This window comes from Pteronotus mesoamericanus, unplaced genomic scaffold (assembly GCF_021234165.1).
Source record: "Pteronotus mesoamericanus isolate MK-2021 breed Mesoamerican mustached bat unplaced genomic scaffold, CSHL_Meso_final contig_169, whole genome shotgun sequence".
NCBI lineage: Eukaryota > Metazoa > Chordata > Mammalia > Chiroptera > Mormoopidae > Pteronotus > Pteronotus mesoamericanus.
This window is the reverse complement of record NW_026555068.1, coordinates 12,438,279-12,461,562: the sequence shown is the minus strand read 5'-3', so window position 1 is coordinate 12,461,562 and position 23,284 is coordinate 12,438,279. Positions and strand designations below refer to the sequence as shown.

At 35.0% G+C, this 23,284-nt stretch overlaps 1 protein-coding gene across 3 annotated transcripts in view; it reads left to right on the top strand.

Annotated features, from left to right (window-relative positions):
• Positions 1–19,582, top strand: part of WRN (WRN RecQ like helicase) — a 117,708-nt gene extending 98,126 nt beyond the window's left edge. For 2 of the 3 annotated variants that reach the window (XM_054566063.1, XM_054566064.1), the window contains 5 exons: positions 3,065–3,196; positions 5,595–5,757; positions 12,786–13,000; positions 16,337–16,426; positions 18,841–19,581. In XM_054566063.1, coding sequence (XP_054422038.1) covers positions 3,065–3,196; positions 5,595–5,757; positions 12,786–13,000; positions 16,337–16,426; positions 18,841–18,960 — 720 coding nt within the window. In that variant the 3' untranslated portion in view covers positions 18,961–19,581. Of the gene's footprint in view, positions 1–3,064; positions 3,197–5,594; positions 5,758–12,785; positions 13,001–16,336; positions 16,427–18,840 lie in introns of all 3 variants that reach the window. The other variant, XM_054566065.1, reaches the window with a different exon arrangement.
• Positions 19,583–23,284: the final 3,702 nt, after the last annotated feature.

Below are 23,284 nucleotides of genomic sequence, written 5' to 3'. Positions count from 1 at the left end.
AATATCCAGCCCCTCCAAAGAGGAATTCATAGCTGACAGCTACTTAAAAAGCGTAAAAAGAGATAGACAACTATTTTTTTAAACTATACATGAAAAATAGATAGAAACAGCATACTGTAGTCATAACAAAACCCGTAACAGACTAATTTAATAAGTTATAGAAGAGCCTAGTCCCTTGATGAATAACATTGTTATCATTTTGATAGGTTATTTATCTTTGTGGTTCATTATATTACATATAGATATGTGAGAAAGAATATTCATGTGCTATTTGGGAAATAAATTTAATTTTTTACCCATATCCTATGATTTAGGAATTTTAATTAAAAATTGTATTAGTTGAATATTGGTTTGCTCCTTGGTGAAAAATAGAAATGTTTCTGTTTGACTTTCATCTGTATGACATCATCATATACGGGAGGCTTAATTTTTTTTAAAGATTTTTTAATTTACTTTTAGAGAGATGGCAGGGGAGGGAGAAAGAAAGGGAGAGAAGCATCGATGTGTGAGAGACACATTGACCAACCGGTTGCCTCTCTCACGCCTCCAGCAGGGGGCCTGGCCTGCAACCCAGGCCTGTGCTCTGACTGGGAATTGAACTGGCGACCCTGTGGTCTGCAGGTTGGCACTCAGTCCACTGAGCCACAACAGCCAGAGCATGATACTTAATTTTAGAATTTGAATTATCTGACCCAAAACAAACAAAATATTTTCCAAACTTTTTGGCTTTTCACTTTGCATATTTCAGAAGAATGTCATGGCTCTACTCCCACAAGGTAATTCCAATCAGACAATGCTCAGGGTAGGAATTTGATATTCTGAACATGTAAGATACCTAAATAAAACACAGCCGGGTGTTATGTACCTGTTTCTATTTTAAAACTTCACCATAACTATGTATTGCAGTTTTTAGAAAATATGTATCGAGACAGAATCCATGTTTCCTAGGGAAGCCTAACCGGCTGCCCACACCAGAGCACGGGCCGTGGTTTCGGCCAGGGCTTCAGGCCCCATCACCGCAACCTTAAAAGTCCCAGGTGTCTTGTCAAAGAGTAATTGTGTTTTAGGGAGTAGATGTGCATTATCCTTCTCTCTGACCATGGTTTTATGTATATGTGTGTATATAAATGTAAATGTATATATGAGAATGCAAATTCATTAATTTTTAGTGGGAATACAACTGGAAAGTTTCACTCGACCCAACCAGTGTGTTCTCCTATAAGAGAAGATGGATGGGAAGGTGGCTTGTCTGAAAGTTGTTCAGTGAGCCTGGAGTATAACAAGGGAAACTTAGGGAGTGTCTTTTTTTTTTTTTTTTTTTTTTATAATTTTAAAAATATGTTTAGTGATTTGAGAGAGAGAGGGAGAGAGGAAAACATTGATGTGAGAGAGAAATAGTGTTTGGTTGCCTCCCATACGCACCCCGACCAGGGATTGAACCCACAGCCTAGGGGTGTACCCTCACGGGGAATCATTTGAACCCCCAACCTTTTGGTACGTGGAACATTGCCCTGACCAACTGAGCTGCACTGACCAGGGCTGAGTGTGTCTTAAATAGTCTCTCAGCAGCAAAGGCAGATTGAGGCATTCTTACATACTGCAATGCTTGCCAAAGAAACTGTTACATTCAAATCTAGTTAGCCAAGACTTCTCATTTGAACAGTGCTTGGAGAGGCATTGCCTACTTTCATTTTCCTGCATTTCCTCTTTATTAATAGATATTTCTACAATTGATTATTCTCTGTTCACCTAGTCTTTTACCTACAGAGTATGATTTGATTAGATTTTTTTGCTTATTAGTATCACATTCTAGACCTATGTACTTGAGATTACTACTCTCATGTTAATTTGCCAAGTGTTTTGATGTTCCTAAGCCTTTTAGTCACACATTTAACAGATGGCAGCATGATTTTGTCCCATAAATCCTAAAACCTTTATTCACTTGCCTGTATAACTCCCAGTGGTCACATTCTAAGACCTTGCCATAGGGGTATTCCATTGTTGTTTGCTGGTGTAGACTACACTGTAATCCTGTGGAATCTGGCTAATGGAATTGGATTTTAGGCATTCCTAGAAATTTAAGGCCAAATTTGACTGTGTTAAGGTCTCAGATGGAAACACTTTATTTAATAAAAAATGTTCCCCTTTGAAAATCTAGGGGTGCCTAGAAACAACCGGGAGACCTTAGGTCCTGTGGTGGTGTCGGGCGTTGTCCGCCACGCTATAGCTGCCCCAGGCTCCCAGGCATCTGCGAGCTCGTCTGCAGGCTCGCTCTTGTTTAGGGAGGAATGGACGAGAAGCCAAGTTCTGTTGGGTCTAATTCTTTTAATTTAGTATTGGTTCTTATATTTTGGAAGGTAAAGTTGGCATCTTGGAGGGAAATTTCATGTATTTATGTGAGTCCTACATCATATAATTCTATCATAACTATCACTTAGTCTTTACCTTTTCTTCAGACTTTAAAATAATTCTACTTTTTCTTCATTGGTCTTCTTTTTAAATACTTTCTCCCTGTTTTCTTTTAAATGTCTTAATGAATCATATTTAAGAATTTACATAATGCTTCAAGAACTGCAGTTTATATGTATGTTTTTTAACCATATGTATGTAGTTAAGACATTTTTCCTTAAGGTACGTTAGCAGAATTTGTGGTTATGGTTTATAAATTTGAATATTAATTATTTTTAATTATTCTTTTAATATTCACTTCCAGGGGGGTCAGGGGACATAATATTTAGAGGCAGAATGGTCCACATTATAGTTCATGCTTTACTGGCTAAAGGGAAGACTATGAGTTTCTAGTTCTACAGCCATGTTTATTCTAACAAGTATTTCATTAAAAACTTATTTTCTCTAACGTTATTTTACCTTTTTAAGTAAATACGTTAAAAAACCCAAAAGCCTTTTCGAACTTCTGAAAAAAAGGGAATTTTTGACTGTTCCTTAAAGGTTTTATTTGTGTTGCTTTTTTGCCCTAATGCCTACTGGGCCTATTGATATTCTTTCTATCATTATATTGATATTATTATTATTCACCATTTGTGCTACATTTAAAATCTTGTAGACAGACCTCTTTTCAAGTACAAAACCTCAGGAAAAACAGAAGGCAAGTCTGGTGGCAAAAAGCAGAGAACGCTCACTCTCGCCGTCCGCAGCCATCACGTACTCTCTGTTCCAGGACAGGAAGATGCCCTTGGTGAGTGTTGCGTTTATGCTGGAGGGCACTGTTAAACTTACCCAAACGTGTTCTGTCAGCTTTTTCATATTAAAGTTGTGGGTGGGGATACACTTCTAATTCTGTAATATTTTTCATTTTATGTTTAATTTTAGAACAGAATGCCATTTTATTTTTCTGCTAAGCCTACCTCTGTCGATTAAGTAAAAACAGCAAATACAGTTTGACTATGATTATCTTACAGAGGTTTTATCAGAGGTAGTGATAAACACATTTATAAATTAGGGATACTAGAGCCAGCCATATTTTAAGACTTTTTTAAAAAACAATTGGATTAACAGTTAAAAAACTATTAGTACTTATATTAATAAAAAGTAGTCTCCAAAATACATTAAATTTTTTAAAAAGGAAGATGCAGAGCAGGGTGAAAACAAACATAAGTATGTATGTGTACTTGTATATATATGCATGCTTGTGTCTTCACCAAACTTGTTTTTCACTCTGTATCCTGTATATTGTTCTGTATTTTTAACCATGGTTGATGCTCTGTGAAAAAAATCTGATTACAGTGAAAAATAGCTGTATTTAATGTTTCTTCACTGTTCTGGAATATATCCTTAAGGCTGTTGAGTATTTTTTTTTTTTTTAATACACAGGGGTGGGGCAAAAGTAAGTTTGCAGTTTTTGTATGGAAATAATATGATAATAAGTAATAATACAAATATAAACTGTTTTGTGTATTCACAACTGTAAACCTACTTTTGCCCCACAGTGTACAAAATGGAGAGTATATTTTAGTGGAATAGAGACAGAATGTGGCTTCCAGCTAAGTTCAACTAACTTGAATTCCTGTCCTCTCTGACAATAAATTGACTTAGACTAAGCTCTATGGTCCAATGCCCAGTTTTCCTATTCTGTGTCTTCATTCACTAGGCCACGCTATGTACTTCTTATACTGGTTAAGGTCCAATATAAATAAGAATAAATAGTTCATGAATAGTCAAACTCTTCAATTAAAAGTACAAAAGCCATTACACAGCAATCCAAATAATTCTATTGTACTATTTTTGAAACAGATTACCTGATAAATAAAAATTTAAGTTCTGCCTCTTAAATAGTAACTTAAATGTACATGTTAAATATGCTTGTATATGCATAGTTTTACCATATATGTATGGTATAGCTAAATATACTTTCTAGGAAAATTTGGTATAGCCTTTAAATTTTCTGAATAAGGTACATGCTAATACTCAGCCATGATATGAGGTTTTTACATATTATATATTTATGGTTAAAAATATGAAGACTAGTATATCTTCATTTATGTCTTTAGCTATTATTTGGTTGTATATTATTGTGTAATATCATGGTGTAATTATCTCTGCCTCCCAGGAGTCTGACACGGTCTTGTCAGTTAATCACAAAACTAAACGTGCCTAAGGACTAATTAATCAGGAGCAATAATACAGTTAGTTTTAGGTAATTTGATGCCTTGTATCAAATAACCCTGATATTATGCACACATGGTGCACACTGGTAGAAAAGAGTAGACATTTAATGAAAGTAATTTAAAACCTTCCTTTGAAGGATGAAAATATTGCTTTAAAGGCCCTATTCTGTGGATTTGTGTATTTACACAAATACAATCCAAATTCATATTTTCAGGGTTTTTAAAAGAGAGGATTATGAAATAATTTAGAGCTGAATTACTAAACTCTTGGAGTATTTTAAAGGAATGTTTTACCTAATACATATCTTAAATGGATTTGGAGCTATATTTGTTTAAAAGCTACAGAAATATGTAACATTGTCCTAAATTTAACACAATTGATGTTTTATTCAATTCCAGGCACATAATGACAGGCCTTGTTTAATTGTGGGGTTTTTTACTTTACGAATAGAGACAATTTAAAATACTTATTAAAGTCTTCTCAAGAACCTTTTATAGAATGCATCTGGGGCCTATGTTATTGCTAAAAATTATAGGATTTGTCTTCTTGGAAATTCATGAAACTAAAGCACTATGTATTTTATCAAATATATAGAATATTGGATTACAGTTTCAGTCTATTTTCAAAGGTTGTGGCAGCTTTTAGATTTAACATAGAATGACCACTCTCTGCCACTAATAGGTTTTCAAAGTGAATAATTACAGAGATGAGGATTGAGTTCTTAGCTAATGCTGGGTGATTTGGTTTTATTCAATATAATAATTGTAAAAAGTAGAATCTGTGGAGTTCTATTATGTAGGTAGTTTTAAAGAAATTGTTTAGTAAAATGAAAATTTTACATGAAGGTTTAGCCCATTGTTTATTGCTCAGTGAACATTTATTGCCTGAAGGTTCTGGACATTTTATTTTCATACAGTACAGTGGAAACGTTAAAGAGCTCACTGGTTGTTTTGCTGCTGTCTCTGTAGAAGAGTGTAGCTGAGAACAGGATTCTGCCTCTCGCAGCAGTTGGCATACATTTATCCCAAGCGGTGAAAGCTGGCTACCCAGTCGATGTGGAGCGAGCAGGCCTGACTCCAGAGATTAAGAAGATTATCACTGATGTTATTCGAAACCCACCCATCAACTCAGGTGATAACCATGACCCTAGTCTGCAGCCTTACTGACTTAGTCATTGGGACCAGATGAAATAATCAAGCAATCTACTAATATTTTTTAGTTTAACCACATCAACCCTTTATGCTACTACGAAAACTTTACTTTTATAAGGCTTTTTATTGTTTTAGAAAAACAATCTTTCCATTATCACTCAGGGGAAAAGTCTTAGTCTGAGAAATTCTTGTTTGTTTTTTTTTTTTTTTCAGTTTCAGATTACAATTTACATGCTTATCCTGAAACTGTACACTTTCATTCTTTTTAAATTTTTACCTCATCATGTCTCTATATTCATTCCTTAAAACTTACTGACTCCTAGTTTTTCCCTAAATCTTTGTGATTCCTTGTCATGGTTTCACTCAACTAGCCTTTCTCATCTCTACAGTCAGTGGTACCTGTCACTATGACCTGAAGGGATGGACCAGGTTCTCCAGGCCCTTGTAAGAGGGTTTCCTCCTCTGACTTTGCCACAGAACCTCAACTGTGCTCGCTTTGCTTGCCCTGCAGAAAATTTTTTAGATGCCTATTTTAAAATTATGTTCCATTTTTTAAATTATTGGTTTGAGACAGAGGAAGGGGGAGAGAGAGGGAGAAAGAGAAACATCCACTGTCTGTGCCACCCACCCGTGCATTCCCTGGTTGCTTCTTGCATGTGCCCTGAGCAGGGATCTAATGTGCAGCCCTGGCATATTGGGATGACGCTCCAACCAACTGGGCTACCCGGCTAGGGCTAAATTATGGACCATTTTTTACAGAAATCAAGATGAAGTTCATTAGAGCTTTTTGCTCCTAGATGTACAAACAGAAACAGGTGTGTTAGTAATTCAATAAATCTGATAAATTTATGCAGACTGTTAGGACAGAGTAGTGCATAAAGAAGGCTTATCTCTAAAGCTACAGTGCCAATAATTAATTTTATATTATCTCAAGTTCTTTTCCACTTAGGAATAACTATATGATTGCCTCCAAACACCTGGAAATAAGAGGAATGAGATCTCCCTTTAAAAGCACAATCAGTACTATACTTAATTGATCAGAAGATATTCAAGTCACCTTAAAAGGCAGTATTAATTCTAGGCTTGAGCAAGACTTGACTGAAGGTCTAAGAAAGAACAGACAACTCCATCCCTTCCATAGAGCAACCTGGGAAGCGCAGGAAAAGGAGAGACACAAAGGCCATCTTGGGACAGTGGCTGTCTGTTAATTCCAGGGAACTAACGTTTCTCTTTTTGCTCTACCATGCCAAAGTTGTACTGCCAACTATATAGAAGAAAGAAATGTGCAATTTGGCCAATAATCTTGACCAATGAGACTTCAAGGATATTAAGGGCCTATTTATAAGTTTTGTCAAGATATTATTTGAAGAGCCATCTTAAATTCTGCTTCTCTGTCCCTTCTTAGCTCTCAGGTCACCATTTGATTTTTCCTGTAGATCTCTCTGTAGGGAAAGCTTACTCTAGTGCTAATCTGGGTACTTATATATGTGATAAGTGTGGATTCATAATTGTAAATTAACCAATTGGCATTTTGTGAACCTGATTAATACGGCTCTAGTAAGGTTAAGTTAGATTTCTAAATCTGAAAATTAGAGGGCCAAATTTTGGACTGTGATAAAAAAATCAAGGTAATTTAGCTGTGAAATACCTTATGAGCTAGCTAGCCAGCTGTCCTGGACACAGTCTTGTCTTTCTAATTTTAGCAGCCATTTAACTAGAAATTAAGGTAGAGGAAGGAAAACAGTTAACCACTTTGTAGGATTAGAACTGTGATTATATAATCCCCCTCTTTCTCCAGTGTAAAGTGAAATAGTCAGAGATTCAGATGCCTTCTTGATTTTACTCCTCTGGAATTTTTTTTTTCCTTTATACATATTGTCTCTCAGGACTCAGAGAAATGTGTATCTTTGATGAGCTCTCGAATGGTAGGCAGTATTCTCTGAAAGAGGCCGCTTGTTCCTATTGACAACCATGTTTGCTATCATTTAGCTGCCTACCTTAAATCCTGGACTGATGGACGGTGCTGGCCTAGTAAGAGCAAAGGCTCTGGTAACAACTGATCTGTGTTAGGTCTTGGCTCTACCACTTCAGAGCTACATCATTTGCGCAAATTACCCAGCCTCCCTAAGCCTCAGTTTCCTCTTCCCTAAACAGGGAGGGATAATATGCCTTAGTTACAGAATTGTCAGAAATAATTAGATACCGCAAAGAACGCTCTGGCACTCGGTGAGTGTATTGCCTTCTGGATCTGCGGGTTTACATTTGTGGGTTCAACTAACAGGAGGTTGAAGATATTTGAAAAACAATTCCAGGAAGTTGATCCCTAAACTATACAATATAAAACTAGTTATATAGCATTTACAATGTTAGGTGTTATAAATAATCTAGAGACAATTTAAAGTATAGGGGAGGATATGCGTTGGTTATGTGCAGATTCTATGCCGTTTTATACAGGGGACCTGAGCATGGGGCCCTGGAACCAGTTCCCACCAACAACCAGGGACGACTGTATTTCATGTGTGGTGGTGGCGGTGATGCTGAGCTTGATGACGATTGAAGATGGTTAGATCTGATGGCTCCTAAGTATACCCTTAAAAAATATACCCTTTATGATGAATATACTAGTCTTTTTAGAAGCTAATTAAGAAAATATGAAGTTAATAAATAAGCGTATCAGAAGGGAGGTTTCAAAACTGTATAGTATACAAACAACTTCAATAATTCAGGCAGGTTATAATTATATCTTTTTTCCAAGTATTGAAGAAATCTTGGGCAAATATTTTGGAATGTCATAAAATGGATGTTCTCATTTCAATTCATTATTGGCAGGGGAGAATAGTAGAGGAAGATTTAAGATTCTATTATTTAGCGAGTACTGACGACATCTATTTTATTGGGCTATGGTGAAGAATCAAGATGCTGCTAATTGCTTTTTAAATCATATAGTTGTAAAGTTGTAGAATTTTTGATTTGGAAAGGAAATTGGAAACCATTGCATTTCATTTTCCTACTTCCATCCTGTTTCAGAGAGAGGGATCTGAGGCCCAGGGGCGTGCATGTTGTTTCAATATCATGCCGCAGTTAATGGCGGAGCAAGTTTTTCTTTTTTACTGCGCCCTGTTAAAGTTGTGCTGGCGCTTTGAAAAGAAACATGAACTTTCTAATCCTGATAGAGGATTGGGGTTTATAAACCTCTAATTGATGAGTAAAATAAATGTACGTAATTATATCCGGGTTACTATCTTTACATATCTAATATCTTTAAATATTCACTCCTATATCTAGTATGCTCTACATTCTGAGTTTAGAAATTTCAGTTTCTTATGCTATAACTTTAAATTAAGAAGTATTAAAATCAAGCAGACTATATAAACGTGAAAAATTCTCTATTTATAATTGCATAGCCTGATTCGACAAATACCATGAGAGATGAGAAAAACATTTGTAATCATTAGTGACTAAAGCATTAGCTAAAACATTTGTCTTTACCACTGTATACTTACTGCAAATAAATTTTCATTCAGAGATAAATATTACGTTGAAATTCCAAAGAACAATGTAGAATACTTTTAAATATTTTGTCATCTTTCTGTCAATTAACTATGCATATTGTATATATAATATGCAAAACTATATTGTTGTAGTTTACTTCTAAAGCCAAAGTTGAGACAAGTTACGATTGCGAGAGCCATGAGCTCTAAATTTTATTTCATTGATTGTACATTTATAGCCTGTAAGAAATCATTTATTGTTGTGAAATTTTATTTTTGAATTCTTCTTTTTCCTTGATAAAAGCTATTTTTTATTGGAGAAGTGTGTTATAAATTATAATAAGAAATGAAAGTATACATGGTATATTAGTGTTTCAGAGGTGTTATTTTTATCTTTTATTTAACTGTAGCCATATTCCATAATTTGGTGTTTTAATGAACAAGTTTGATTGTCACTTAAATTTCACACAATGCTGAATTGAGAATTTTCTGTATTTTATTATGGCATAATCTTAAACCTAAAAATTGAGTATTTGAATTGGTAAATTATATCTAATTTGCTAAGTAGGTTTTTGTCCTAGTAAACTTAATATTTAAAGGAATTCTTTACCTTATTATTTTTTAGTTTTATCATGTTTATATAATTTTAAGTTTCTTTTATGGAATTGAGATTCTAACTATGCTTAATAATACATGTAGCAAGACATTTAATGAGATATCTGGATGATATTTTGGATAATTTCATTCTCTCATTCTTTATGTGCTTGTACCTGAAAAATTAGGGGTGGCTTCCCAGGGACCTGCCACAAAAGTAGGAGTAATATGATCTCTTCTGAAGCAATGAGGGACTGCAGCCTGGGTTTATTATTTTACTCTCCAATAGGTAGTTTCAGCACTCAGCTGTGTGGAAATTAGGGTGAAATAATATGCATCTTTAAAGTTAGATGCCACTTTATTTGCACATGTATATTATGGGATGACTTTAAGATAAAAATATAAAGAGCACTCATAGAAATGTGTAATATATGAATTATCTAATTATATCTTAAAATTATATTCTAATTACAGTAGAACAACTGCACATTTATTAAATCACTAATAGTGGTTTAATACCATAGGCAAATGTTCATACATCATAATTTTATGAAAAGAAGGCATTCTATTTTAGAAATAAATTATTTCAATTGGAATAAAATATCTTATTTTTTCTTTTCAAAATCATTTAGCCAATGATGCTGTGATAGACAAGATTGGGTAGACATATCCTAAAAAAACTCATTTCTAAATTTTACATTTACAGTATGATGAAACTAATGATATATATAGGTTGTATATTCAATATTTAAATACCCATAGAAGAAAATGAATTTAGTACAATGTAGACTGTTAGCTGGCTTGAGTACAAGAAAATTTCAATGGGTTTTCCTCCAAAAAGAAATACACTGTGAGCCACATATGCAGTTTTAAATTTTCTGGTATTTACACTTAAAAAGTAAAAATAAACATGTTATTAATTATAATTATATACTTTAATTAATTCAATATATTAACAATGCTGTCTTTCAACATATAATGAATATAAAAATTATTAATGAGGGGTTTTTTTTTGTACCAGGCCTCTGAAATAAGGTATGTGTTTTGCATTCACAGCATATCTCAATGCTGATGCTAAATTTTAATTTGAAATACTAAGTCTGTATTTAGCTTTCATAAAATTTACAGTTGAATAAAGTAAATGAAGATACCTAATTTGTTTTAAACATACTTAAAAATTTTCCAATGCTGAATCAAGTATCAGTTTTTAAATTTAAGGTTTCTTTTTAGTTTTCAATTAAGCTTTTAATGAAAAGGTCATGACATAACAGTTTCTCATCCCTGTACATTAAGACTGCACGCTTCCGAATGGAGAGATCAGTTGTTGATCAAATGCTTTTCTATGACATTTGAGGGCTGCACACTTGCATTAGAATTACTTAAAATTAAGAATTTGAGTTCCTTGTCCATTTTAACCAACCACCTTTTAAGTGCTCAGTGGCTACATGTGGCCAGTGGTTATTGTACCAGACAACACAGTTACAGAGGTAGTTTGGCAATAGATAGCAACAGTTAGAGCCTTTACACTAGCAACCCCCACTTCTGGAAAATCTGGAAAGATGGAAAGATATTGTTCAAATGTATTGAACAATAAAATATTGATCAGAATTTTTTTTCAAAGAAAAATTGAAGACAAATGAAAGGGAATGTGAAGTAAATTCTGATAGGTACATAGAAACGAAGGTGATTAAAATGATACCATAGTAAAATTGGTGGAATTTCAGTGGTATTGGTGTGGCATAATGACCAAGGGACAGACAAAATGTTAGTTTGGTTGATAGATATGATAGTGACGTTGCTGATTTTATTACAGTTAGAGGTTAATCTTAGCTTTCCAAGGTTTTGCTTAGCATCAGTTTTACATTTTAAAACTTTGAAGTTAGAAACAGTACAAGCCAAATAATTAAATAGCCCACTCTCCTAGTATCTATTAGCCATGTTACTTTCCCTTCCTGTTTTTTATTATTTTTTTTTAATCTGTAGTTTTATTTGGAAAGTCCTAAGCAAGATAAGAACTTTGGAAAGAAGGAGAATATAAACCTGAAAACTGTAGTAATTTAAAGACCACCTTTTCAGAGTGTCATTTAAAAATATTTGGTTTCTGATTGTTCATTTGAATTGGGTGTCAAAAATGTTTGATACCAGTTTTATAAATTACAGGAAGATACAAGTGAGTATGTTCTAAGTTGCTTAGTTTTACCATACTCTAGAGAATTGCACACTCTAGAGAATGGCAGATGAAGTCCTTCCTTCTTTGGAAGGAAGTACTTGAAACATAAATAGTGGTCATTGCTCTGTAATCTGTAAAGCTCTGAAGAGACCAGCACCATCTGAATCACTTCTGTTGAATTACAAAAATTAAAAATTCCTTGATTTTGAAAGTAAGACCTGCCTTTCCCAGAAAACTCATTTAGTTACTAATATGCATTTTAGATAAAGTATTTTGTTAGCTACGCTATCCATTGAAAGCTTCCTTTTTATTGGCACCATATTTACAAGTGTGATTAGCTTCTATTTTAAGAATAAATTATTTTCAAAAAACTTGTAATTGATGGAATTCGAAGCATACATAACTCCTTTAGAAACAATTCTGGGAATGGTGGCCCTGATTCTCAGGCAGCGTGGAACATAATTTAGGCAGAGATGGTGGCACTGACCTGATTTTGATCTTGAGGGAAAGGGTGTAGGTGGGGCAGGAGTGAGGCGCACACTGTGCCCCGTTTCCATTTCCGTTTCCATTTCCGTTTCCATTTCCGTTTCCGTGGGGCTAGCGGTGTTTGCAAGAGGAACACTTTCTTTGGCCACCTTGTCCATCTTCCTCCTTTTTTTCCTCCAAAATATTTCACCATTTCCAGCTCATAGGTTTTCTAAGATGTTCTGTGTAATGTATTTTTAAATGTTATTTTTTTTTCATCCTTTACAGAGTTGAATAACATTAAACTAATTAGAATGTTTGTTCCTGAAAACATCGACACGTACCTTATCCATATGGCAATTGAAATCCTGGGAAATGATTGTGACAACAGACGGTTATGCCAACCGCCGTGCGATTCCAACAAAAAGAGATGTTTTCCCAACTCTGAAGAGAGCTGTTCAAGTTCTAAGAGAAGCAAGGAAGAAGTAGGCCCTGAAACCAAGGTGTTAATTATATGTAGAATTTTCATAAAGTGCCACTTTGTTCAATTTGCATATTCTAACACTTAGAATGCTGTAATTTTTAAACTGTCATAAATTCTGATACAGGGTTACTTTTTAAATCTTTGTGCTACATTTCTGTTGCTTTTCATAAATTTGAGCTGAGAAAAATGACTTTTTACATGACAGAAAAGGTGGATATAGTTTCTTTTTAGCTATTGTGTAGAATGTTAGCTTAAATGTTTTCTCTGCTTAATATTATATAGCCTGGAAATTATCTTTCTTTTGTAGGTGTAATGAATATTGGCTTTAAGCATATGACAGTTTAGGTATTTAATGAAAATGAAAACAAATTCCATTATAAATCCCTCCCAAACCAGTTGGCCTTTCATGCTGCCTCTCCTCATGCTCTGTTGCTGGTACAGTGAATAAATATCTCAGGTGCAGAGGGATTGTGGTGCATGGTCCTCAGCACATCCCAGTGCATCTTTTGCATGATCAGAGAAAGACCGTGAAGTCAGTGTTATTTTAGAGGGGATGTTTTATTAAAATCAAATGCTTTGAAAATTATCCTCTGTATCTGGTGTGAGGAAAATACTATCCTTTGACAATGCGACTTTATTAAATGATTGTATAAATTTGAAAATTTGGCTTTCAGTATCCTCCAGGTTTAAAATTATATGACTCTATGATAAAAGTTTGTGGAGACTAATAATTTAAAAATTATGTTAGCTCCTACTAGATGATAAATTCAGCATGGTATAAAGTGGTCGGTAATATTTATATCAGAGAACTAAGAGCTCCATTTCAGTCCCAAAGTCCTCTTTACAGGATTTCATTTTCTCAACAGCTTAGAAATAAGTTTATTTAATTCTGTACTTCAGTTAGGTTTGTATATATTCTTTTCTAGATAGCCTAATAAAATTTGATTTATTGGAACTCTTTACATTACATTGACAATTGAGTCAACTATAAGAAGGGCATTAAAGACAGTATATGTTTGGATGGTATTGGTGAGATGTGGTTTCCATTCCTAGGCTTTTTATTTCTGAAACCTATAGCAGGTGCCTAAGACCTTATTTTTCCCCAGCTTCTACCTGTTAATACAGGAAAAGGTGTAACTTTTAATTTTCCTGAATTTTGAAGCAACACTTATATAAAGTATTATTTTAACCACATATCACTTTTTTTGCTTTTCCTCTATTGAAACAACATCAGATGCCAACAACAGAGTGGAGAGATTTTGGGTGGGTGATGGGACTGGATTTAGCCTTTTTTTCCCCATTTAGGAGAACAAGAATTTTGGGGGGCTGGGAAGAAAATTAAGAAGTGAGTGAGCAACAAAGTATTTTTTTCTTTCATCTGCCTCTTGGTATAGAAAACTTCAGGACTGTCTATTTGGAGTCCTAGTTTCAGGATCTTTTCTATGTTAATGTTCATTGTCTCTACTGATCTTATTACATCCCTTTGTGTAGCTCATCTTATAACCATGAGGCTTCTGATAAAGAATGTCAGAACAGACTTTTTTAATTAGCTGATGCATTGTTAGATTTCTAACTCTTAAATCTAGTTTGCCATTGATATAGAGGGCCAGCCTTGCCTGTGTTTAATGGAGGAAGATTGTCTTGATATTTTGTAGTTCTGAATTAATACACAGAGGTACACAGTAGGTTTTTTAAATGTGTAAATATTTTATTTCAGGAAGTTTTCTGACAGTTTTTGTTTATCTCAGGAAACTTTTCTTAAATTTTACTTCTTATTTCTAATACTCTTGAGGCTTTTTTCACTCAGTTTTGAGTTTTTCTGACATTGACTTAATGTTCTTTCATGTTTTGAAGCATTAATGTTTTTCAGCTCATTTTGAGAGGTTACAGTTTTATTCTGTATCTTAGAACGTCTTCCTGGATTCTGGGGCTTGACCTTTTCTGTTGCTCATTTTCATGTGCAATTAATTTTCCCGCATTTTCAAAATAAGGGGTGATTCAGGATAGTTTTCCCAGGTACACGGAGATCTCTCTTCCGTTGTTTTGTGTAATGTTCAAAATACGAAAACTCGGTTTATGAGCTACACTCCTCTTCCACTTTTACCTGGGCGTCCTCTTCACTCTACCTCTCTGAGGCCCGCCCGCCCGGCTTGGTTTTGATTGAACCCCAGCAGTTCTTGTGAGTGTGGGGCCTTCTGGAAGGCAGCACGGCCTGGGCAGGAGAGCTCACTGCAGCCAGCTGCTGTGCAGCCACTTGAGGGCCACTGCAGTCCTCTTTCAGTCCCCTGCAAAAGCCCTCCCGTTTCACACGCTGTCCTCAAATTAATCTGTCCTGCTTCCCAGTGTGTACCTGTGGGCTCTTTAGGGCTTTCCAGTCCTCAGGCACCTCGCTGCTTGCCGCTGCTTTCTCCCACCCAACTGCTGTGCCGTGCAGGTCTTTGGCTGTTGGTTTGTCCTCACATGCTTATTACAGTTTTGGCTTCCTGAGGATACCTTTAAACTTTCTTTCATTATACATATAGATGATGAATTTTTGTTTTTCTCTCTAGTTCTGTTTTAATGTTGGGATTCAGAGAAATTTAAAAAACTATGCTGGTGCATCCACCATCTTCCAGAACCCTCTCCTCTTGTATCACTTTTTCCTTTTATTGTTTTTTTTTGACAGAGAGAGAAAGAGAGAGAAAAGGAGAAGAGAAATAGAATTTCCTGCCCTGCCACTGAGTTTCATTATAAATTAAAATATACAATATTATTTACAAACTATTTTAAGATACTCAGAAAAATTTCCTTATGGGTAATATTATTAATATTCAATATTTCAGAGTAATAATTTTCGTAATATTCTTTTTTATTAAATTTATTGGGAGTGACATTGCTTAATAAAATTACATAGGTTTCGATTGTACTATTCTATAGTCCATCATCTGTATATTGTATTGTGTGTTTACCACCCAAAATCAAGTCTCCTTTCGTCACCATATATATCAGCCCCTTTACCCTTTACTGTGTCTCTCCCACCCCCTTTTTTTCTGTGTGACCTCCATACTATCATCTGTGTCTATGAGTTTTTGTTTGTTTATCTTATTGGTTCGTTACTTTCAGTTTTATATCCCACATATGAGTAAAATTATATGGTTCTTGACTTTCTCCATCTGACTTATTTCACTTAGTGTGATATTCTCAAGATCCATCCATGTTGTTGCAAATGGTAGCATTTCAATAAGAATTTTCTTAAGCTTTGCTTATTTAAGCATAGTTTTTTTGAAAAAAATGAAATAATACATGCTGAACTGTTTTGTATGCCATAAAAATATTAAAGACTGATGGAAAACATCCTTGTGATTTTTCACTGAAGGACGAGAGTCACAGAAATTCACTGACTTCTTGGAATCAACCATCCAGTGATCCAGAAACAGAAGATCTATTTACAGATTCACATTTACAGGTAAAGGCGATTTAGTAAAACAGTTTTTGTGACAAATACATTAGGCTTGAAAACTGATATGTTTAGACATATCTTTGTTTTAGATGAAATTAAATATGAATATAACATTTCTCTATTTGCTTACATATATACTTGCACATCAGCTAATGAGGTAATGTTTTGTATGCTCAACTTAATGATAATAGCTTGTCGTTAATAGAATTTAGAGTATCAAAAAGAAGTAAATGTCTCCTCAAAACGTGACTAGGACTGCAGGAGAGTTAGTTTTCCGCGAGGGAGGAAGTGGCCTCTGGCAGGCACTGTGTCTGTTGGGGGACCTGGGCCTCACGAGTCAGGTCTCCCCAGACACTGTGAGACTCAGAAGCTGCAGTCCGTGTAAGCAAGCTTTTCCCCTGTTCTCCATGAAATAAGATCATTATTGTAATGCTAGAAAAAATGCTCAAGGTCATGCTCTGTAGAAATGTTACAGACAATAAAATTCAATATTTTCAGGATAATAAATGATATTAGCTACCAATTAATGAGGGTTATGAATAAAGCAGAATGTTTTGATATTTTGCCTATATTCTCATGTAATTCTCCAAATAATCTAGTAATGTTATTTACTGTTAATCTCATTTTCTGTGTGATGAAATCGAGGCTTGAATAACATGCCTAAGGTCACACATTTAGCAAGTGACTCAGACCTTAAACCTAGTCCTGTCGGGTTTCAAAGTCCCTCCTTAATACATGGGATTTGGCTACAGGAAGACAGGGTTTTTCCCTCTCCCCTGTTACTCTTCAGATTTCATGCTATGTGTTACTCTTTGGCTTTATTATCATCTTAACTCTTTTCTCTGAATGCACTCAAGGGTCCAACTCTAATTGTAAGCAACTGTAGTTGTCCATGGCTATAAAGGATTTTGATATTAAAGTCCTCAGGGAAGAATAAATATTTCTGGGCCAGTTTTATGTCTACCTAAATGCCTTTTATCTGTGCTACTTTATATTCCTAATACTTATTATTTCTAATGCAAACATTATAATAAATCTAATCTCTTCCCTGTGAGGAAATAGATACTTGGGAGAAAAGTTGCTACCTTAAACCTTAACCATTTTGTTTAAAGCTTTTACTGAAGTGTGAATAGTCCTTTCCTCTACACTGGATTGCTTTAATTAAGCTGGAACAGCTAACATTTTTTACCTTTTTTAATATAAGTTTTTTGCCAAGGATCTTTTACTTTTTTTTCACCGTTCTTAAATATTTTGAAACCATTTTTAAACATAGAAAACATAATAAAGTAGCAAGCGCTTAATGAACAATACATAGATTTAGTCTTCATTTTTGAAATGGAGTAAATCATACAAAAGTATGGAATACTTTTAATGGAAAAATGGAGATATAGTCTTCATTTCTGAAGACTATAAATCATACTTTTGTATGATATATTCCATTAAGATGAGGCCACCTTATCATAAAGTCCTTCAAGTAGTTTCAATAACTAAATTTACTCTGCTGGATTCCAAGATACACTAATGTTAGAATGATTTTTCTGTCATATTAGTTTGAGGATCTAGTCCTCAAACTAAGATAACACAAATTAATACCATTTTAGCTTATGGAACATTTACCTACTTAAAATTGTTTAATTTTTTTTTTCACGTGTAGATTGTTTAGTATGCAGTCACTGTCTTTGGGTCTTAAAACAGTTTTTCTTTAGTGACTTTTAACTTAGGGTTCTGAGGCTTCATTTGGTGCATGGTTCCCCTGAAATTGTGCAAAGTATTGTGTATGGGTATGTTTGTCTTTTTTTCTCAGAAGTGGATCTGTAGTTTTTAGCAGATTCTCAAAAGAGCCTATGAACTGAAAAACAACTTTTAAAATTTATTCAGCAAACTTATTTTAGTGTCTACTGTGTCTCAATAACTGCAAGGTATTGCTGACTGAACCACTTTCTTGTCCCTCTGCCATTATAGATACTGAAGTTGCATGCTTTTCAGATGCCTAATATAACTCTGTGTGTGCATGGGTACTTGCATGTGCACGCAGGCACACGCATGCCTAGGCAGCTGTCTTCCCCAGAACGTGAAATTCGCCGTTTTTGTCACCTCAAAGCAAATGCACCAGGGGACATAGACCTGAAATAACACCTAGTCCTTTCCTTCCCAAAAGGGTGCCTACACTTGAGTGTCTAAGAATACATAGCAAGATAACAAAGAAATTGCCTAAATTAATGATATAGTGATTTTTGTTTCTCTTTTTTTAAATTTACTTTCTGATCCAGAAATAAATTTGAAAGATCTCACTTTTTTGTTTTATTTGGCAAGGGAAGAAAGGTGGGTTCATATTAAATAATGTGTAATTTTGTTTCTGACACATTTTTTAACAGTGCAGGTATTTCCTTTTCTGTTTTTTTTTTTTTTCCCCCCTGTAGACATCATCTGAAACTTCAGAGAGAAAATTGCCTGGGTGGTTTGCCAAAGGAAATGAGACCTTATTGGATACCAGCAAGAAATCAATGGCCAAGACCAAAAACAAGGGTCTTTTTAGTTAAAATGGCAGCTGCCAGAGGGCTTATGTTTGTCTTGCTGTATTAGAAGAGGTGCTGTGTTTTGTTTATGAAAAGACTGGGGAATAATATTTCAGTTAAAAAATGATTCTAATTTCAAAGTAAAACTCACCTGTTCATTAATCAGCTGGCATCTTAAAACAGCCTTGTACAATTCACTTGAATTTGAGTCTTCTGCGTGAGTACATCATAGAATACTGAACTAGTTTCCTTTAAGATTGCTTTCAGCAACTGTCATTGCCCTGTTTTCTAAGCTCTTTATTTCACCTGTGTATTTGGAAAATGTAATATGGTGATATGATACAGATAGCAGATCAGTAGTTGTGCAGCGATAATGTGTGCGTGGTGTAAAACGTTCCTGTATTACCGGCTTATGTCTCGTGCAGGAGGAAAACATAGTGATTTTGCAACTTGTCTCTACCGGCTTTAGATAATACTCTTACGTACATTGTTAAATGGTATTAGTGGACTGATGCAGTGAAAATGATACATTTTGGGTTCCATGTAAATAGGGGAAAAGAATGTAATATAGGTGACCAATTGCACTAAAAAATTGTATTTTTACACTATTTCTATTATTTTTTAAATAATAAATGTAAAGAATGTCCTTCATACTGAATGTTACAAAGATTATATATAAATCTGTTTTAAGTTTTCATTTATTTAATTATCCTATTTTTTGAAGATGTCAGAATTTGATTCTAAAATCTGCTTATGTAGCACAAATAACTGAAATATCTAAAACCCATACTGTTGACTCTGATTTGGGTGAACTATAGTTAACATAGCTTTAAACAGTTTACCATATGGCCTTAATTGACTTTTGTAAATAAAAATAACTGCTTCTAATAAAGAAGAAATAGATGCTTATTGTAAAATTAGAAAATTCAGAGACGTGAAAAAAAAAATCACCAAAACCAGTTAACCTCTTTTATGACATTTGCCATAACTTTTTATATGGACTTTTTTCTAAGACTGTTATATGAATAATACACGAAAGAATTTTCTTTGTAAAACATTCAAGTTATACTTAAAACATGAACGTGCCCATATTTCTAATTTCTCACATCCTGTTACCCGCCCTAAATCAGAAGGTAACTTCTATTATATATATGACATATGGTTTTTAGTCATTTATTCTGCTTTTACATACCTTTGCATGGATAGCTATACATATTCTTATCTTTTTAAACACAAATGAGATCATGCTATATGCAATTTTCTGCAATAAACTTTTTTACTTAATATACCATCGAGCCCTTTCCATTCAGTGTATATTGGCCTCATTGTTTTTTACAGCTACAGACTATTATACCCTGTAATTTACATAATCACTTTTCTATTGGTCATTTCTAGTTTGTCATTTTTCTCTATTAGGTTGTTTTTAGAAGTAGAATTAGAGAATGAAACCTAAACGTTGTTTGTTACTTATATTTTATTTGTATATATGTTGAACATTTTTGTCATTACATAATCTCCCACAGAATCTCATCTTATGGTTTTATGTAGTACAGTAATCCTCTCAGTATGGTCTGCAGACCACTAGGAGCCCCCGTAACCCTTTCAGGGGGTCACCAAGGTGTTATCTGCCTTTTGTATTACGTTGATAATTGCGACAAGGGTGCAAAGCAGTGGTGTGAGTAAAACCACTGGTATTTTAGTGCAGAGCAAAGCAATGGCACCAAATTATTGTTTTGTATTAATTCTCAGTCCTTTTCAGTACCCTGTGTGATGTAATGCAAGTATGCATGGGGCTCTTCTGCTATCGGAGTACGGGAGTACGATGGTCTCCTCTGGGAAAAGCTCACCTTTGATTGTCGTGAGCTGAACTGGCGGGTTGCTTTCTTCCCCAGGGAACGCCCGTTTTACTGGAAAGAATGACCGATAGAACACTGTGGTTGGTCATTCAGGCTTGGGCGTTTGGTGGACATTTCCTTTCAAATTGAACAAAGTCAGCCTCTCACTTCAAGGAAAACTGATGATTTGTTGCCAATGATAAAATTTGTGATTTCTAGCAAAATTTAGAATTTTGAAAAACTTATGTCTGCCACCAGGAGTTTGACAGCTTCCTATAACGCAGACTTTCCTAATGAGATGGTAGGGTTAATTTTGTTTTTTAATAAAATGATTTTTGTGAACATTTAGAAGCTCTGCATAACTCAGGGAACCAGTGTTTTCTGAATGATTAACATATGATCATATAAAATCATGCATGGTAAAAGATCATTCAAAATGCACAATGGACTAAAGGATTTAAACATGGCAGAGTATGAAAAAAAATCGTTTCAGAGTATACACTGCAACCAATCTTGAAGAAACTAATATTTGTCCAGTTTGGATATAGCTTCGAAGAAGAGTACAATATCTGGAAAGGCTACTAAAGTACTCCTCTCTTCCAACTACGCACCTGTTTGAGGCCAGACTTCCTTCATATACTTCAGCCAAAACAGCATTGTTGAAACAGTCAGCCAAGAAGCAGGTCTGGGAATCCAGCCTCTCTGTTAAACTGGACGATGTCACTTTTATCGCTTGTCGGGGGAAGGGGTGAGATTTCAAAGAACTGCATTTATGTTCACATGTAATGGATTTACTACTGCTGTTTTAAAAAATAATAAATACTTTAAATTTTTTTGTCAGTTTTAATTTCTAAAAATGGTAAATATTGGTAGCTGTTACCTACATTAACAAAAGTTCTTTTGGGCCCTTAATAATTTTTAAGAATAGAAAAGGGTCCTGAGATCTAGGAGGTTGAAAACTGCGGAAATTTTTTTTATTATCTAGACATCTATGAATTACTTAACTGATTTCATATTATTGGACATTAAAGTTGCTTTCACTCTGTTATTTTAAGCACAGCTTTGAACATTTTGAAATGAAATATGATATAGTCTCATGCCAAACATAGACATAGAGGGAGAAAGAGAATTAATTTTTTTGTTTATGTAGTAGAATTTATGCCTTCCTAGCTTACCTGTTTGGGTTGGTTCAGGAGAGTAATTCCAACCTGGATGTGTGATTGGCACCTGTGACATCCTCTAAACTAGTCTTTGGCAATTGTGTTTGGATCTGGGGTAGGCATGTGACCTAAGCTGTCCAATCAGACTGAATCGAAGGACTTTTGATGAAAATGCTGAAACAGATGTGTTCTCTTTTCCCCTGCTGTTATCACTGAGGAAGCGTGACCCTTGGGAGTGTTGGAGCAATTCAGGACCATGAAGAATCATCATCTAGTGAAGCTGACTCTGAGGTAGGCAGAGTAGAAACAGGGCACAAAAATCAGGTTGCTGGCAATATTTCTAGGCTACTAGTTCGTGCCTTTTCTAAAATCAGACATAACTTTGCATATTTCAGCTACATGGGGCATTCAGTTCTCTTATGTAAATCCTGCGTCAATGAGGTTTTTTTGGTTTGTTTTTAACTTCCAATTTTCACAATAGCAATGTGATCAATAGAAAGACCCTCCAACAGACACAAAAGATGTACAGTTTCTTTAGAGGCAAAGGCTATAGAATCCCATAGAGATAGTTCCCCAAAGCAGATGACAAAGCAGTGTGCTCCTAGGCCAAGGCGCAGGCTCCTAGTCTCCCCCATTCTCCGTTTTCCATGAGCTCCCTCTGTACCATCCCCTCTCCCTACTCCTTGCCCCCGACTCCCTACCAGCAGAGTGTTTTAGAGGCCCTCCCGTAGGTACCCGCCTGATCACTAGGTGCAAGGAACTGGTGCAATATGGTCACAGCACATTATAGGGTATTTACTGTTAGGATGGATGAACTGAACTTAATTTCTCAGGTATAGCACCGTTCTTCAGAAGTCCCAGGCCTCACGTCTCTCTCAGGTTCATTCGTAAAAACAAGGAGTTTCTTTTAGGTTTTATTCTTATGCTATCTCCACCAGAAAGTATTAATTACTTTCTCTTTTGTGTTGTCACTGGGCCATAGAACTATGACAGAGTCAGGAAAATCCCTGCTAGTTATTTAGAATTCAGAAAAGCTGTGGTCCTATCAGATTGTTAAAATAAGAATAGAAGATTCTATATTCAAAGAGGTTGCCATAGAATTAACTAAGAGCATGAAAGATCCAGTGGAATGACTTTAAAGTCATTTTAGAGCTAAATAGACTGTAGGAATAATAAACCTTAGCCATTCTCATCCTTTGCCTGTAGAGAAGCTGCAGGGGCAGCCACTTTGTAATCAGAAGGCTGTTCGGGGTTTAGTCAGAGAAAGGGGAGTTAAGTAATTCTGACATGTAAGGGCAGCGGGCTAAATTTCTCAAGGTGCCAAAGGAACTTATTTTACATGCAAAAAAGGAT